The sequence below is a fragment of the Larus michahellis genome, chromosome 4 (genome assembly GCF_964199755.1).
Source record: "Larus michahellis chromosome 4, bLarMic1.1, whole genome shotgun sequence".
Lineage (NCBI taxonomy): Eukaryota > Metazoa > Chordata > Aves > Charadriiformes > Laridae > Larus > Larus michahellis.
The window spans coordinates 51,296,603-51,313,793 of NC_133899.1; the positions used below are offsets into that span (position 1 = coordinate 51,296,603).

Below are 17,191 nucleotides of genomic sequence, written 5' to 3' on the forward strand. Positions count from 1 at the left end.
AACGTATTTTGTTAAACAGCGCTAATCTCATTCCCTCAGATGGATCGCTTGCTGTGGATTTTAAATATTAATATGCTTCCGTCCATCTTCAAAACAAAGGTTCCTCCTGTTTTGGGAGTTAACTGTTTTTAGTTAACTAGGCTACTGTTTCTCTCACCTACGGGCGTGAAGTCTTTACGTAGTGAAACACTGGTAGCTTTTAAAGCAGATGGTAGACCTGGGTATCGGTGTCTGACTGGCCTCCTGCTAGATCTCAGTTAGAATCCAAGGTGGCACACCTGTTTTCTTTTTAGTTGTTAATTTATGATGACAAATTTTAATTTCAATATTCTTGACAAAGCTGGCAGGAGAAAGACTCAGCCCAAGACATTGAAATGCTCTTTTTTTTTTTTTTTTTTCTTTTCTTTTCAGCTCAGTGCGGAAGCCCTTGCTTTAATTTACTGCTGTGGATGCGGCTGTTGATCAGCAACGGCATTTGGAGAATTAAGTGGTATTTCACTTGGTGGGCAAAAGAGAGAGGAAACACTGACGCTTCCACTTCAGACAGCAGCCCACGAGTTTGTTTAAGGCTTTAAATAATCTGTTTGCCTCCCTGTCAAAGCCAACTGGCAAAAGTGCCAAAGGTTAGCTACTTTGCACTAAAACTGTGAAGCTCTGCAAACAAACTTCTGATGATCAAAAAAGTCACAAGTTTTGGGCATTCTGGTTTTCATCCTTTTTTTTTAATTGGTGGACCCAAGCCCAGCCTTCTGGAAGTTATTTCAACTACTGAAAGAGACCTTATTAAAGCATTTTAGTGATTAGTAAGCTTTGAGTTAGTGGTAGTGTGCAGAATTCTGCAGTGATTCCCTACATGTTTTTCGAATAGCATTCCAGCCATCACTGCAGGATGCTATTCCTGTCACTGAGGCCAACTGCTATGGACTGTGGGGTAGAAAGCTTTTCCTTTATATATGGGCTTTGGAATTACATTTCAGTGACACTGTCTATTGATGGCTATAGTATATTAATCAGTTAACCTTCTCTTGTCCTGGTTTAATGGAGTTGATGGTATATTGCTTTAACAGAACTTAAATTGAAAGTGAGTTAGTAATTTTGTACTGAAGAAAGACTAGCTATTTAACTTATATGAATTTTTTCCCCATATAGCAGTAGTAGACTTTTCTCTGAGGACCTAAGAAGAAAGTCTGACAACCAATGTCTTAAAAGATTGAAAAATATTTATGTATCAGATGACAACAATCACAATGTACCAGGATTTTTAAAGTCTAAGTTATTTTCTATTGTAAGATATAGAGGCAATAGGGAACAGCATTTACATACTATAAATACATTGCTCCCTGAGCAGCCAGGAAAGTTTATGAGAACAAAATGAGAACAATATTTCATTACACATCCAAAGATGTTTGTATAAAACAATGTTATATTATTTTTTTTTTTAGACAAGTTTCAAGTTTTTAAACAAGAACAACATTATAAACATAGGCCTAAATTTAACAGTTTGGTCATGCTACAAAATTACTGTATACAAAAGATAGCCAAAGGGGGTATTAAAAGTGCTCTCTTGCTTGAAGATTTTTCTAGATGAGTCTATTTCTAGTGCAACCTGAGTCATCTGCTGGTTCTCGGGTCTCTTCTCACCTTTTTCCAGCAGTTCTCAATAGAATCACTGCATACACCAGCTCTCTGAAGAGAGGTCAATGTGCTAACGAGCAAGTACAAAACCTGGGCCAATTCTACCTCTTTATCTCTGACCATGACTTCAAGATTTCAACTCCTGCCACACTGTCACAAACAAAATAATTGAGTGGTGGTCTGCCTCCATCCCTTCTATGCCTGGTCTGGAACCAGCAGGTACACTTGTCGCCATTTTAATTTAAACAAAGATGGTACCATGAATCAGAAGAAAAGCTTTTAAAAAAACAACCCAAAACCAAGACGGAGTGATCTATTCTCTAAAGAGAAGATGAAAAAAAACCCACTCTTGGCATCCAGCAGTGCAATCAGGTATGTCTTCATCACTGTTTAAAGCTTTTCACTAAAAATAGTTATCTGTCATATAAGGGGGCTTTACTAAAACTATAGTTTTAGTAAAGAACGTTTATAGCACATTTAGTATGTCTTTATACTTTTTTCTAATGCTCACTTTCCATCTCATCTCACCTTCCCCACTAACTACATACGCTTCCTCTCACTGCTTAACATCTGTGCTTTCATAAAAAATTAGTATCTCCAAAACCAAAATTTTCTGTCCTCAAACCCAGGTCCTTTGTTCACTGTTTGTTTCTGTATTAGTATAAGCCTACTTAGTTATAGGAAAAATTCAGAGCTGAGAAGGATTATGTCCAGTAGTGACACAAACCAAAACTAGGAACCAGCTGTAGGCTAATAGACCACATATTCCAATCTAAAATAATTTCTTATTAAGAGACAAAAAAAACAAAAAAAAAGCTAGCAGATATTTTAGTCTCACTGAAACCATGCAAAGAATTCCCATTGCCTCTTTAAAATAAATAAATATATTAAGTTATACGTGGCCTTCTAAGCAACGCAGTTGAGTTCCAATGCGAGAAGCCCAAGTCAAAACTTAAGGCCAGTAAGAAGCGATCATTGGACCAATCCCTTTTTTGTGCGTAGGTCCACAACTACTGGGCCTGTTTGGCATAACAGCAAGGGGATGAAAAGGCAAACTCGCATACTTAAAATACTGAGGCATTCCCATGACAAAATTAAACACAACAAAGCCTGTAATGTGTCTCTAAACCACAACGCTGTTCTTTCGGCCTCAGTGTTTCCAACGATAATGTTGGCCAGCTGCACCTGACACGCCACAATGGTTCTATTATAACCCAAGAGTGAACAACAAGCACCACTAATCAGGGATGAAAAATAGCTATGCATTAGATTAGGCAAAGACCTCTTGCTAGCTGATAAACTTAGTTCCACTGGTCTCTGAAGAAGGTGTCATAAGCGTGACAAAATTGGTGTGCCCGAATTTTGGTAACTAACTCTTTGGGTGAGAGACTGTGGAGATAAGCTCATCTTTTAAAAATTGCCCAAAGATCTTCTTCAAAACAAACATTTATATAAAAGTTCTATATGCCGAGCTGTCTGGAGTTACTTAAATACCCAACAAGAAAGTGTCATCAGTTTGCTCCTTCTTCTTCATCTTCTTTTTTAATAACTGGAATACCTAAGAGAAAAAAAGAGAGGTAAAAAATTCTGCAAAGATTTACAAATAGATTATGCAGAGAAAGACATAGTTAATGCTGATATACCTGAAAGCTAATCTGGACTGTCGGCAAGTGTTGGACTGGCAGAAAAAGGAAAGAGTTGTATTTCCTGACACTGCTTCTAACTGACATGAACTTCTACATACCTCAACTGCTCTTAACTTGAAAAGCCTTCAACTGATGAGATCTTCTATTGGATGGGGTTTTTTCCAACTTCTTGGGTAACAGGGAATAAAAAGGGTACTAAAGCAGGACTTGCAAGGATCGGTCTAACTTGGGCACTGGGAGATGCACCATGTTAGTTCAACAACCAACCAACTGGCACATTGCCTTTCTCTTGTTGGGCCCCTACTTCGTGTTGCCATTACCATAACATAAGTGACCAAGTTAGTATGGGATCCCTCTTCAATGATACCCAACTAGGATGTCCAGACTACAAAATACAAATTATATTAATGTGGATCCAAGAAGCAATGTGGTCACGTCTCTGAGGGCTAACTTGGATGTCACGGAATAAAGCTGCATTGCACAGTAGCATCATAGTCTATACCTACCCCTTGGGTACGTTCAAAAAAACAAAACACTTTTTAACAGGCATATTGAGCAAGGGCACCTCAGCTTGTGGCATCCTGCAGGGTTCATGCCACCTCATAGTGATGTGTTCATGAATTTAAAATAAGCTGAAATGCTAGTAGCCCCAAAAAAGATTTATCAAGTTATAAATTTTCCCCACAGTAGCAAAACCCAATAGTACAGGTAAGCTCAGAGCATGATGAAATAGCACAATCAAATACATGCCCAAATAACTAGTACAAGAACAGCAGGGGCCTGAAGGTATATGTTCATTCACCTGCGCTGTCACCTAGGTAATGGGAACTAGGTCATACTGATGCTTTGCTCAGCTTGAGGCAGAAACTTGAACTATGGTGAGGTTTTGTGGTGAGAGCCCTGTGCTGACTGTAAGATTGGGGTGCTGCATTTCTTTTTTCACTGGTAGAAAACAGAAAATAAAAACCACCAGAGCCTGATTTCTGTTGTGCTTTAGGGACCTAACTGCTGAGCAGGGTTCCTGGCACAGGAACTAGCCGAAAGGAGACACCTACCTGCTGAAAAAGACCTTCAGTGCCTATTTTTTTGTCCAGCACATCTTCAACTATTTCAATAATTTTGAGGTCCCCATATTAGTCATCTCACATACAGTACACAGGCATAACAGGATCCTGGGACAGTTTAACAGCAAGAACCTTACAGCCAGTCACAGCATTTCTGACTTCTCTTTTGCTCAACATTCTAGTTTTTGTGGTTTCCGTTCTTAAATATCATCCTATCTTTCTACATTGCACAGGAAATGTACCTGCCTAATTCCGAGCTGCCCATTGCTCCTGGCTGCAGGAATGCTTAAAAAACTAAGGGTCTAACCTTATAGTAACAAGGTTACTCTTTGCCCATACAGATACTTGCCCTATTCCGTTTATTGTTTCACTCTTAAAATGTTTTCTACTACAACAGCAAATGGACTACTGCAGGCCGTCCTTCATAGCAGTACGCTTTTATGACCAGGCCTCCACTTACCAATAATTCTTAGTACTTCAGTTGATCTTGCTTTGATTTCCCATCCATTGCTCCCTGTACTGATGCTGTCCTCTTGGCGCCATCCCTACGCTCGTATCTTCCCTGCTGCTACTCTGACTCTTTATTACTGTTACCCGTCCTGCTCGCCTCTTCATTGCTTTAGTAAACAGCAGCTAACAGCGAACAGCTAACATCTCCATGAACAGAAATTAACATCTTTAAAAATAGATTTAAAAATTATCTCGCTTTTAAAAGTAGAACACAGTTTAATATATTTTCATGTCAGTGATAAAAAGGAGAGGACAGTTTATAAACTGAGGCTTAGTACGGTGACAAGAGGGAGATGTTCAGGCATTTAGGAAACTTGCATGAAATTTTGAAAACTTGCCCCTGTACCATAAGCAAAACAGAACATAACCCTGTCCGTCCCCATTCACCCATGTCACCCTTTTTGGTTGAGGAAAACTGTAAATCAAATTTGCTGGGAAAACTTGTTGTAATTCAACATGGCAGATGAAAGCCTTGTTAACTTATTTAATTCTAAACACTTAGCTATATAGTTACACAAGTCAACATGTGAAGTCCACAAGAGAATTTCAGACCAGTATGTTCCAGTTACCTATTAGTTATGTGCTAAAAAACTATTTGACTGCTTAACTTCAAGAGTAAAGCCCAACGGTGGGCTGCAAGACTACTTAATACTCCAAAATCCATCAAACACTTCCAGAAGATCCTGCAGCCAAGGCTGCAAAATTCAGCTGCTAGAAGTTAGCCTGCTTCTGAAGAACTCCAAAGACAGGAGGGAGGAATATTACATGGGCGCACACATGAACTTCTGAGGCTATGCTGAATTTCTCTGTGGTTGTCTTTATATCAAGCTGTTCACTCACACCAACTGCCTCATGCCCCAAACTCACCATCCAGCTTTTTCAGCTTGGGTACCCGTTTGGTTGCTTCTTCAATCCAACTGTTCTTCTGATCAGAGGTGTATTTCTCTTGTAGTGGATTGCCTGTAAACACCAGATCCTCTAGCAATGGCAGCTCTGCCAGTCTCACAAACTCTGCTGCAACCACAAAGGTGAAAACACCAACCAGATTGTGGAACACGGAAAGAACCTCTGCACCAAACCTTCCTTTCAAACTCAGTGCAAACATAAATAGCATGGGATACAACAGGATAGGGATTGCTTGGGCTTGAACTGGTATCAGGTTAAAGAACAGGTATACATTTTAACCGAAGTCCAATAAAGATGATTCAAAGAACAAACTCCTTTAGACTTAGGAGTTAAATTCAATATTCTAACTATTTTTACTCTCTTGCATGAGTGGATATTTAGGGATTCAGCACACATCTGCAGGCTTATCAGTGAGACTTAAAGCCCTGTAACATACAGAACTATTTTTTACTTGGTAACTTAATTCATGCATTCACCATACTACAGGAGAAGCTACAGAATAGAGAGGTGTGGCTTACCCCAGTCTTTCACCAAATTATTTGACATATAAAGAACCTTCAGCTTCTTCATTACACGGATACCCCTCAGTTTCTCAATGAAGTTGTATGAGATCCACAGCTCCTCTAAAGTATCTGCAACTGCCTCCTGGAAAATGACAGGACTACTCAGGTAAGCAGAAGTATATCTTACTTTTTTTTCAGATACTCTCTTCACCCCGTACAGGTCACCTCATGCGAGAAAATACTAAGGTATATTGGTCCTCATTTGCTTTTAAGCAGGTCCCTAATTATGCATGACAAATGCTCATGGGAATTAAGAGCAAATGATCTGAAATATATTTAGTAGGACAGAAAGCACAGCATTAGAATAAGATAAGGAATAGCTGACTGGAGTAGTTGTTCTTAAGGCATAGGGGCAGGGGAGACAACTTTGGCTGCTTGTCACTGCAAGTATACATGAAGTGAATGCAATTCAACAACTACTTTAGAGGGGGTTTTATACAATATGAGGGAATGATTCATTTCAGGTGCACGTATGTTTGTTCCTGTTGGCCAGAAGTTGCTTTCATAATTCTCTCAAAAGAGAGGTTTTTTTTAAACCAGCCATTACACATTGACTCTGCATTTCACACATAAGAGAGATGTCATCTCTGAAGGTGGGGAATAGCTTTGAAGAGAAACATTCTGCAGGAGAAACATACAATATCTCTTCAGGAAGAAAAGAATTTCTGTATTCATTAAAAAAATGTCAACTGAAAAAAGTTCTTCTGCCCTTAATTTAAATGTAACAAAACTGATCGAATTTTTTTCCTCAACAATTTTCCCCTACCTGGTATACTTAGTCCTGCCACCATCTTCTCCCCTAAAGCCATATTGCTGTGGGTGCCAGTTAACATAAAAAGGACAGACTCTCATGAAGTGTGTGTTCATAGCACTGCCAATATATGTAGCAAAGAAGCATAGCTTAAGTATCTTCAGGTAGAAAATTCCTCCTGCAAAAAGTCTGTAGGAATTATTTTCATGTAAAGCCAGTGGAATTTAAAGGGTTTTATAGACAGACAGCCATTTTCAAATAACAGTTCTGCTCATCTTTGTCAAAGACAACAAAATCCTTCTTTGTAAAATGCGTTTATGTAGTAAATTAGCCCTGAAGAATCTCCGAACATGAAGTGTTTAAACAAAAAAAAAAGAGAGAAAGATTATCTGAAAAAATAGAAACAATATGAACAAATCATAGTGAAAGCAGAAAATAAATGCTTAGGCAACAACGTAAATTCAGCAGACTTTTATAAACACAGGGGAATTATCCCTCGTTCTAGACAGCACTCCATTTTGTTAGTGAAGAATTGACACTGAGGCACATACCAATCCATTCAAGTTCTTTATGTTATTTCTTCCCAAAGACAGAATCTTCAAATTTTCTGTAATAGGTAAAAGAAAGTTTATTGTTAATAAATGGGGTTTTTTTAAATATAAGAAGATGCTGTAAGTCATATAGATAACAATAACAGAAATATTCAATAACAGAAATAAAACTTCCTGACCTACACAGATAATCGGGAATGGATGCAGTGGACAGCTCAGAAACACGCTCATGAATACAAAGCTACTCGTGCAGTTTACCTGCTTAAAATTCAGTCCAGATAAATATTGAATAAAAATGATTATTTCACCTTGCACCTGAACTCTAACTGCTAACTTGCTAGTTTTGATCTTACATAGTTCACACCCCTTCTTCTCCAGGCAAAAGTTGTTCCAATCTTATTTTAAGGCAGCAGATTTGATTTCCATAATAGAGGCAGCATATAAAGCCGCCTTACAGAAGTCTGATGAGAGACATTTCAACTTAGTCTAGCGCCCAGACAAAACTCTCCAAGTGAGTTGTTCTTGCTGGGGTTTAGTGTCATATTAGTGAAACTCAAAGCTATGACAAAATATCAGTCTTTTTATATAACTCATTTTAATTTTTCACACAAGCTTTCCTGCATGTGTAAATAAGCAAATTGAGCTGCGGCACATAGCTGAGTTAACTTTGGATCTATACCTTTCATGAATGTTTTAACCCTTCTTCCTAAGTGCATTAATGATTAAATACTTAATTAACTTGTTTTGCTCTTGTATGCACAATGATTGAAAATACGTGGTACAATAATTAATGGCAAGACCAATAAAAGTTGCAGCCAAATAGCAACAGATACTCCACAGACAGCACGTGTAGTGGCTAGAGATTGCTACAGATGAAGATTCAAGGCTGATCTAGAATAGATAGTTGTATGTTCTGCCTCAGGAAATGCAGGGCTGAAACCACACCTGACAAAACCACATCTGGCAAATATTCTCAAACAGAAAGATTAGTTTTCATTAAAAAGTTGAGGTACAATGAGAATTCTTTATCTTTTTAAACACAACAGCTTAATACATGAGCACGCTCAAAAAATGAAGATTCATAACCAGTAAGTCTAAAGTCCACTAGAGCTAACATTCTGCAGAATATCCCTAAGGATCCCCATCCACAGGGCAGAGCACTGGGAGATGGCCTTTTGCTCTAGACAGCTATTCTCTCTGTAACTCACACTTATAAATTATAAGTTTGCGCTAGCTTTTGAAATTTTTAAGAAATTAAAGGATGCTTACAAATACAAAAATGACAGATTGCTTAAAAAGCCATGCCTTAAAATTGTTTCTAACTGCTGTTAGTGTTTTTTATTACTCTTGTTCTGAAAAATTCCGCATTTTAAAGGAAGAAAGACCTCCCTCATGGAACATTTACACTCTCTAAAACACAAAACTAACACTTGCTGCTGTCATCTCAAACATCTTCCTCACATGTATCGATACAGGGGTGTGACACAGGATTATCTACTTGACGTAACTACAATATCAGGTATATACATTAATAGTAATCTTTTCCATCTGAAAAGAGTGTAGATGCTTAAAAAGATTTCTTGGCTTCCTCTCTGCAACAAGCAAAAGCAAATATGTAATAATGACTGGCTGTTTTTCATAGCTATAAGCACTGCTTTCTCCCTCTTTCACAGGAGCCAATAAGAGATGGTCAGTTCCTCATATTCTGTACCTTTAAGAGACAGACCACGTAGTTCTAGTTTGTCTGGCTTTAGGATCAAATATTTGGTACAGACTGGGTGTTTTGATTCTGTGTTTTGTTAATATAAATATTTAAGATGCTTTAGAGACTTTTAATGTTTTATCCCACTAGGAAATTTCATTGGTTTCCCTTTTATATGTAACTGCCTAATTATTTTTTGCTCATGATGATAGAGCTTCTCAAATTGAAATATTACAATACAAATACAATTCCAAGTATTATTTGGAAAGAATACAGGAATATTTTTTTCCCTGATTAGTATTCGCAAATTTGTTGAAGTCTGAGTATATTATGAAAACAAATAAGTTCATCAAGTTCCTTGACAGACCCATTGGTGTGTAGTTGGAAAGGATGGGATTCCGGGTTCCTTGTCTGTCTGCCTGGCAATTTGATAAGGACAGAAAAGCCTGGAAGCTCCAGCTCAAAGCCTGCAGCTCTTTGCCAGCCTCATGCCACAGAACCAAAGTCTTGAGGACAGATGATTAAGACTTCTGTCCCAAAGTCAGTAAGCCAATGAGTTTCAAGGTGTCATAGACAGCTGCCCATGAAATAAAAGTTCAGTTCCAGTTCTAGACAGATGGCAGGCCCCTTTCAAGTACAAACAAAATCAAACCAAGTATACCCAACCCTCTGCAAAGTGGAATGGCATTTTTCCATCCAAAATTTACAACACTCCAACCTCACACCAACCAATACCACAATTACAGATTATTGAACTGCAGACTATCTCCAACATGAGCATGGAAATTGGTCATTAAATCACTCTAGAACTGATTAGGTTTTGAATATCACAACTCAGGCCCACTGGAAGCTACAAAGGTGCTTTCTTAATGGATTTTTTTTTTAAACCTGCACAGTGAGACAACTGCCAAGGCTAGTGCACAGGAATACATGCTTTAATACACCATTATTGGTAAACATGCATTCTCTAGTAAGACTGATAATTTAAAGGTCACTTGTAATTTTCTAAGAGGAAGGAATTAAAAAGAATAAGAACAGGTATAATGTTAGACACATATAACAAATTATGGTGTATGTCCTAGCCAGGCAACTCGAAAACAAACATAATCGATCGCTGGCTTGTCACTTACTTAGGCTGTTCAAGTTGGCGATTCTTTCAATGCGGTTTGTAGACAGCGATAGTTTCCTTTAAAAGGAAGAATAAACAATTCACAGTATACAGGGGATCACTAGATCAGAAAAGTTCCACGCTCAAACACCATTGCATTAGAAATAATTGTCTATTCTTCTCTCGTTAGATGATGAACTAACTGGATGTCTAAGCAGACTCAAAATATCCTCAAACCATCAAGACTTCTGCAACATTATTTAGCTTCTGGGAAAGTATCATGAGTTACTTACGTGACACGCTGGACTATCTTGATTATCTTTTTATGCCTAGCCTTATCAAATGAATGGATGTTTATTTCTGAAATGGCTCTAATATCCTTCTGAAAGTTCTGTTTGTCTCCTTTTTTTTTTTTTTGCATAAATTTTGGAATGGATCATAATTGTGCCAGTTAGCTGATAGACTCCAAAATGGACCTGTAGTTATATACTGATAAACAGTATATAATATTTCTGGGGACAAATATCAATACAGAATCTCCCCTAACACCTTCTCAGTTAAGTGACAGGGATCTCTGAATTAAAAAGAGGAACTGTGTATGGAAAGAGAAGTTCAGCTGAGAAAAAAAGAAGAGAAAGCCGCTGCTTTGAAGGCCACACTTAAACATAGTAAATACATATTAGCACAGCAGACAGCAGAAAAACTGAAAATTAATATAAAGAGAAGAGAATGTTTGGTTTCAAATTTGTTTTTAACTGAACTTACTCGCAGTTAACAAGCGTGGAGAGAGATTCATCCATCATTTCTACAGGAGGAACCTGACCGTACAGTTTCACCTCCTTTGCCTCTGAGGCCTTCTGGCCATTTTTTGTTTCCTAAAGAAAAAAGGTGAGGAACAGGCTCAGTGCTACATGCAATTACTAGAAATTACTATAAAGGTAAATACTATATAAGTAATTTCAATATACTACTAAAAGATGTTACTGAAAAGTTAAAGCATTTTGAATACTGTTTATCAAGACTCCTGCTGGCATAGCATAAAGAAGGGAAGGCTAGCTTATTTTCAAGACATCAAAAGAACTTATACATTACATATGCTTTTTAAAAAAAGTTAATTAAGGGATCCTCTGCCATAAAGAAATGGAGAATAGATGGAGTTTTAAAATTCTGAATGAAGGTACTTCCATGGAGACTGACATATAGGAGCCTCAACTATGGCCAATCTGTAGCAGAAGCCAATTCTTAAAAGCTCTGACAGAAAAGTCTCCTTCCCACTTCATCCAGAAAACTCAGAACTCACGCCTAACTCACAATACAAACTGAACACAGGAAGTGTGTTTTGGGGGAAAACCTCAACAGATTCACAGAGTTAAGAATCTAAAAAGCCATTAAAAAAGAGTGGAGGAAGATTTCACACTTTAGAGAACACAGTAAAAGACAATTTCCTATTTACAAACTAGGTTGATAATTTTCTAGATTAAATACAGAGCGTAATACAGAGATTAAGTACAGAGCATTCAGAGCATTAGAAAAATGACCATAACTGCAGCATTTGGGTTTATTAAAAAATATAGTCCATTAAATCTTTTAAAATTCTGAAGCAATGGTATTTATTGACTAAACATTTGAAACAAGTATCTATTTAGGTAGTATCACCAGTTTTGACAGCTGTCTCCCTGACAGCACAAAGGGAGCATTTTGTGAATTCACTCAGTGTTCAGTGGTAGGACTGGAGGTCCATTAACAAAGGAGGAACCTACTCTGCACTTTCAGAACAAGGACTCTTGTTTTCTCCCCCATTTTTATGCAGCTACTGAAAAGTGAGATAGCTGAGGTCTGGCCTGGTTTATATGACTATTTTATAATGAAATAAATTGCATCCCAGAAGTCTTTAAGAATCCAACAGCACAAGATCAGGTTTTGAAAACATTATTTTCTCTCTTATGTACCCAAAATACTTCAGGCAACTTAATTTAATAAAAAAAATAGCACATTACCTTGTGCATTTACTTATATCCCAGTTTCTGTCTGAATTCAGTGTGATAATATTTTACTTACAGTTAGCGATGTAGCAAGTAGCCATCTCAGATGCTTTGCTAGAATATGGTGAATGTGTTCAATCTAAGTCACTATATAAATAGGAAACTTGTTTTCTTTTCTAAGAACAACACTGTATCTATTTGCATTTATACTCAGTTTATAATTATTGGTTTATACCAACAAATAAAACCACATTTTTTCTTAAAAATGTGAAAGGGAAAAAGCTTCCAACATAGACTGTGGCCAGTAGTGAGCACTTGCAGGAAGAAAATTCATCCTGATTGTCACGCACTTCTGGAAGAAAGGTCAGCTGAATGACCACAATAAGCCACAGAGAAACCACAGGTAGGACAGATACTTTTTTAAAAACAGGTTATGTATTCGCTAAGTTAAAGTTGCTTTGATTTAACTAATGTCACCCTGACTATAGGGCATAGGTAAACCCTTATGCCAAAGGGAAGAAAAACATCCAGAATGCAACACAACACCAGATCCAATTTTACAAGTCACATGGACCCAGATTAGGAGTAGTAAAAGGAAGATTTAGACCCACCCCCAATAACACGATCAGAAAAGCAAATTCAGCACTTCATGCCTAACACTAATGGAAACTCACTGACACAGGTCAATTATCTCTAAGAGACATGTGACAGAGGAGCAAATGGAAAATAAATCTTTAATAGGAAACATGCAGTTGAGGTTTTGCAGGGCAGACAGAGTGAGTGAGGAAAATTTTTTAATACTCAGTTCACACCCCTAGTAATGCTAATGTCTGCAAGTTGTTGCATTCCAGTTCTTATTAGGAGACCAGGAGTGAAGTTTGTGGGATATACCAACATAAATGAAAAAAAAAAAAAATTTGAAATACTGAAGGTACTAAATACTGATGAAGTTCAAAAAGGAAGTAGTCTTCAATTACAGACTAGTACCTTCAGCTGATGCTACAGATCTTCTGGCTTTCAACTGTACCTGCCCACACTGCCTCACAGCCCGATCTTCTACACCAAAACATTTATAAATTCTTTCCCTAGCAGCTGCCCAGAGTTAGTGAGAGAGTGCGTATGTATCGAACAGCACATCTACGCCCTAACCTAAAATTCTCTGAGACTGGGGCAAAATTCTCACTGGTTTTACTTGACTGTGCACCTGACCCCAGAGCATCCTATATCATCATTTGAAATTACATGCACATCCTTGCCAACAAACAGCTTTCTAGAAGGCTCTAAGACCAGGTCAGTCACTGCCCCAAATGACTGCCTGTATTAACACAATGCTTTAAGAAGAAAAACAAGTAAGAAACTCATTCTGAGTTAAGCTTTGTACGATATGAGGGACAATATGTTAAAAGGCAATTGTAGAAGCTTTGCTGACTTCAGTACAGTGCGAATGTCATACTTGTTTATTCTGTGGGAAGGACTACACTCAGGTAAAATGAAGAGAGCATAATTAATACATAAGACATCCCCATCTTTAAATGTCTTTGTAGCCTCAGGCCTTCTATCAATACATATTCAGCAGAACAAGGCAGGAGAGCAAAACAGACTCATCTTTACCAACCATATCAATTTAACAAGAACACACAGAAAGTCCAACAGAATGTATTATATGTCAATAGTAATAATAAAATTTTTACTTTGTGAAACTTATTATAGCAGATGCTTCAAACAAACATATTTCTTACAATAAGTTTAAAAAATGAATTTAGCTGAATATAGTCAAAACCCATCCTATGGAGGACTGCAAAGCATCTAGAAACTGTTCTAGTACTTACCCATTTGGCTAGAGCTTCTCTGATAGTTGTTGCTTTTGCCTGAAAATGAAAGAAATTTAAATGAATATTCATTGCAAATTTTTAGTTGTCTTGTTCACTGCAAGCCTATCTCCTCTCCCATCTCTCTCCCTATCCTGCTTGTCTACCCCCTTCTACCACTTGCCTGTATTATCTTCCTCCAGCTGAGTCTAAGAAGCTGGAACCCCTCAGTGTCCTGCAATTTTATTGTCTGGGGTACTTGGTAGCATTTTCAGAAGCAATCAATTGGCTTTATGTGAGGTTGTTATCTTCCTGATCTTACTTTCTGCCCCACGTGGAGCACAGGCTTGTGACACTGCTTGTTAGTTTTGATGGTGAAATTCAATTCAACTCAAAGACATAAGAAGTTACTGCACTGAAAAACGTGGTCTAATGCTCTGAAAACCCCCACACTTTCTCTTATTGTGCATTAGCAACTTCCTGTCTGAAAGCAAGTCTGTGAGTAGACAGAATGATACAGCCTCTTAAGATACATTAAGGAAAATAAGGTACATCTTGCCAAAAATCAAGAGCAATAGGGATTGTTTATATTTGGTTTTCTCCAATCATTTTATGTCAAGTCACATCATGCGATGAGAAAACATGTATTAGTCAGGAACAATCTGAGAGCTGCTGCACAAGGGTTTTTAAGGATTGACCCATTGACCAACTTTCTGTTGTCGCTGACTCCAAATCTACTGCCTTACATCAGAGTCTTATCAAAACCCAGCAATGATATCCAAAACAGTAGTATATAGAGAAATTCTGATATATCCTAAACATTAAACATTTTCCAAGATGTCTTTCAGATTAAAAAGGTTCCAGAGACCAATCTTTCACAAAACCTGATCAAAACAGCCTCCTTTCTACAAAAACAGGAGGGCTCTAGTTTGGGCATCTCTATTGCTCTTCAGTGTCGCACTACCATACGGGGATAGAAGCAGCCTTTCAAGTAATCAAGTATCAAAAAAACCCCGACTATAAATGTTAAAAGCAACAAACCAACTTCCACCCAAAATCTTACAGGCAATCACCGCTGTCACAGAGCTTTAGTGTTGGGTACCTTACTCCAGACCCCTGGGAGCTCTGGACCCAACAGTGAAAGAAAACAGTTGAGGCAGCTGCATATTATGGTAGCCAATCATTACGGCATTCAGGTACGTGATCTCAGTCACTCATGCGAAAGACAAAACCAGGTTTATACAACCAGTGCCTGCTTCTGTTTCAAACTCACGCCTAAAACAGGATTGGACTTTAAAGCTAGTGATCCCTGTGAGCACAAGGAGCAGCTTCTTCCCTGACCTCTGCTGACCCGTCTCTCCCCTTGTAACATCAGATTTGGTGGAAATATGAAAATCAGCATAGTGGGTTACGAAGAGAACACATATTTTGTTTTGTTCTTTGAAGTGCGCTTGAAATTTATGTAGATAAATCATAGTATCTTCTGCCAAGGGAGGTTACTTAAGGGAAACTTCGCTCTGAGAAGCCTATTTTCAGGGTTCCTCTACCTGCATATTGAACAATGTCCTAGATTAAAGAAAAGTCATATTGCTTAGAGTATTGAAAATACCAAATGATCAAAAGCTGAAATTTTCACCCTGAAAAGTCACCATCAACATTGCAAGAATAAGAAACATAATACCTTAAGGAGAAAAAAAAAAACCGTCCCTGTACATATAAAAGTTGTAGCAAAAGAAACATTTTTACCCCACAAAACATGGCTGTTGGACACAGAGTATTTACAAAACTCAGACCCTCCAAGTAAAACATCCACATTTTGTGTTCAGTTGCAAACATTTATTTGTCGGTCAAACACCAGAATTGCACAGCAACAGACACCCGGCTAATCGCTGTAGTAATTGCAGATACTGCTGCCTTAAAAACCCAAACTAACTCAGGTTTTCATATGATGGCAGCCAAGACTCCCCACTACTTTGATCTGTCCCTGAAATCCCCCTTTTCCCAGGCACAGTAACAGGCCACAACTCCCCCGCCTTAGCCAAGGCCCCGAGCACTGGGCTGCCTTCTGCCCGGCTTATGCCGTGCCCGGGCTGCTCAGAGCTGGTCTCTGGCGCCGAGGAGCCCCGGGCCGCGAAGGGCTCGGCTCCGCGCTGCCGCTCACGCAGCACCGGGGCGGCGGCACCGCCGCAGCCGGTCCCCGGGGACCGCTCGGGGGCAGCCCTGAGGAGACGCCGCTCCCCCGGCCCCTTCGCCACCCCATTCCCGAGCAGGCCGCGGTCGTCGTGCACCCCCCGCCGCCCAGCCGCCGCCAGGTCCGGGGGATGCCCCGGCTCAGCCTCTCCCCAAGCCCCCGGCCTCCCCAGCAGCCGCTCGGTCGGGCTCCGCGCCTGCAGACCCAGCGCGCTCCCCGCCGGGACCTACCATTGCCGTTGCTACCGTTAACGCTCCGGTTGCTATGGCACGGCCGCCTCCCGCGCACGCGCGGCGCCGCCGACACGTCGGGCTGGGGCAGCGCGAGCACGGCGGCAACCGCACCTGCCGGTCACAGAGAGGCGCTGCCACACAGAAAGCCCCATCCCCATCCCGGAAGGCGCGTCGGGGGCGGCCCGCGACGCCTTGTGGGACGTGGCGGAGGGGGCGCCGCGGTCCTCCCCTCCAGGCGCCCCCTGGCGGGCGGGCGGACCCCCCCCGTAACGGTAACGACTGCCCAGGAGCGCTTTATTGACACCTTTTATTGAAAGCGGACGGTGACAGAAGTTACAACAATTTGGGAATTACAGACAGCGCCCCAGCGGCAGCTCGGTCCGATGCGGCACCCCGGCCCCGGGACACCTCGGAAGCCCTCAGGTTTAGCCCGTGAAGCCAACCCCGGCACCCATGCAACAGCGTGAGGAAAGGCCCCGGGAGCAGATTCTGCCACCCGAGGAATGCAAACCAAGGTAAATAAGGCAGCTTGGACTAAGGC

At 39.8% G+C, this 17,191-nt stretch overlaps 1 protein-coding gene across 3 annotated transcripts; it reads right to left on the reverse strand.

Annotated features, from left to right (window-relative positions):
• Positions 1–1,198: 1,198 nt before the first annotated feature.
• DNAL1 (dynein axonemal light chain 1) lies at positions 1,199–16,809 on the reverse strand. 3 transcript variants are annotated; one of them, XM_074584708.1, is made up of 8 exons: positions 16,648–16,809; positions 14,248–14,286; positions 11,202–11,311; positions 10,459–10,514; positions 7,627–7,682; positions 6,280–6,406; positions 5,723–5,815; positions 1,199–3,193 (listed from the first exon to the last, which is right to left on the reverse strand). In XM_074584708.1, the coding sequence occupies exons 1-8, from the start codon at positions 16,648–16,650 to the stop codon at positions 3,147–3,149; spliced, it is 531 nt and encodes a 176-aa protein (XP_074440809.1). In that variant the 5' UTR covers positions 16,651–16,809; the 3' UTR covers positions 1,199–3,146. The 3 variants fall into 3 exon arrangements, with proteins under 3 accessions (XP_074440809.1, XP_074440808.1, XP_074440810.1); XM_074584707.1 differs by having other exon boundaries at positions 5,723–5,866; XM_074584709.1 differs by having other exon boundaries at positions 5,723–5,869; positions 16,648–16,794.
• Positions 16,810–17,191: the final 382 nt, after the last annotated feature.

What these genes read in the sequence shown, in the direction of transcription:
- DNAL1 (XM_074584709.1), bottom strand. An exon ending in GAGAAGCTCTAGCCAAATGG is followed by an intron (nt 11,312 to 14,247) that starts GTAAGTACTAGA and finishes TTTTTTCTTTAG; the next exon opens with GAAACAAAAAATGGCCAGAA. An exon ending in TAATTTGGTGAAAGACTGGG is followed by an intron (nt 5,870 to 6,279) that starts GTAAGCCACACC and finishes TTGTGGTTGCAG; the next exon opens with CAGAGTTTGTGAGACTGGCA.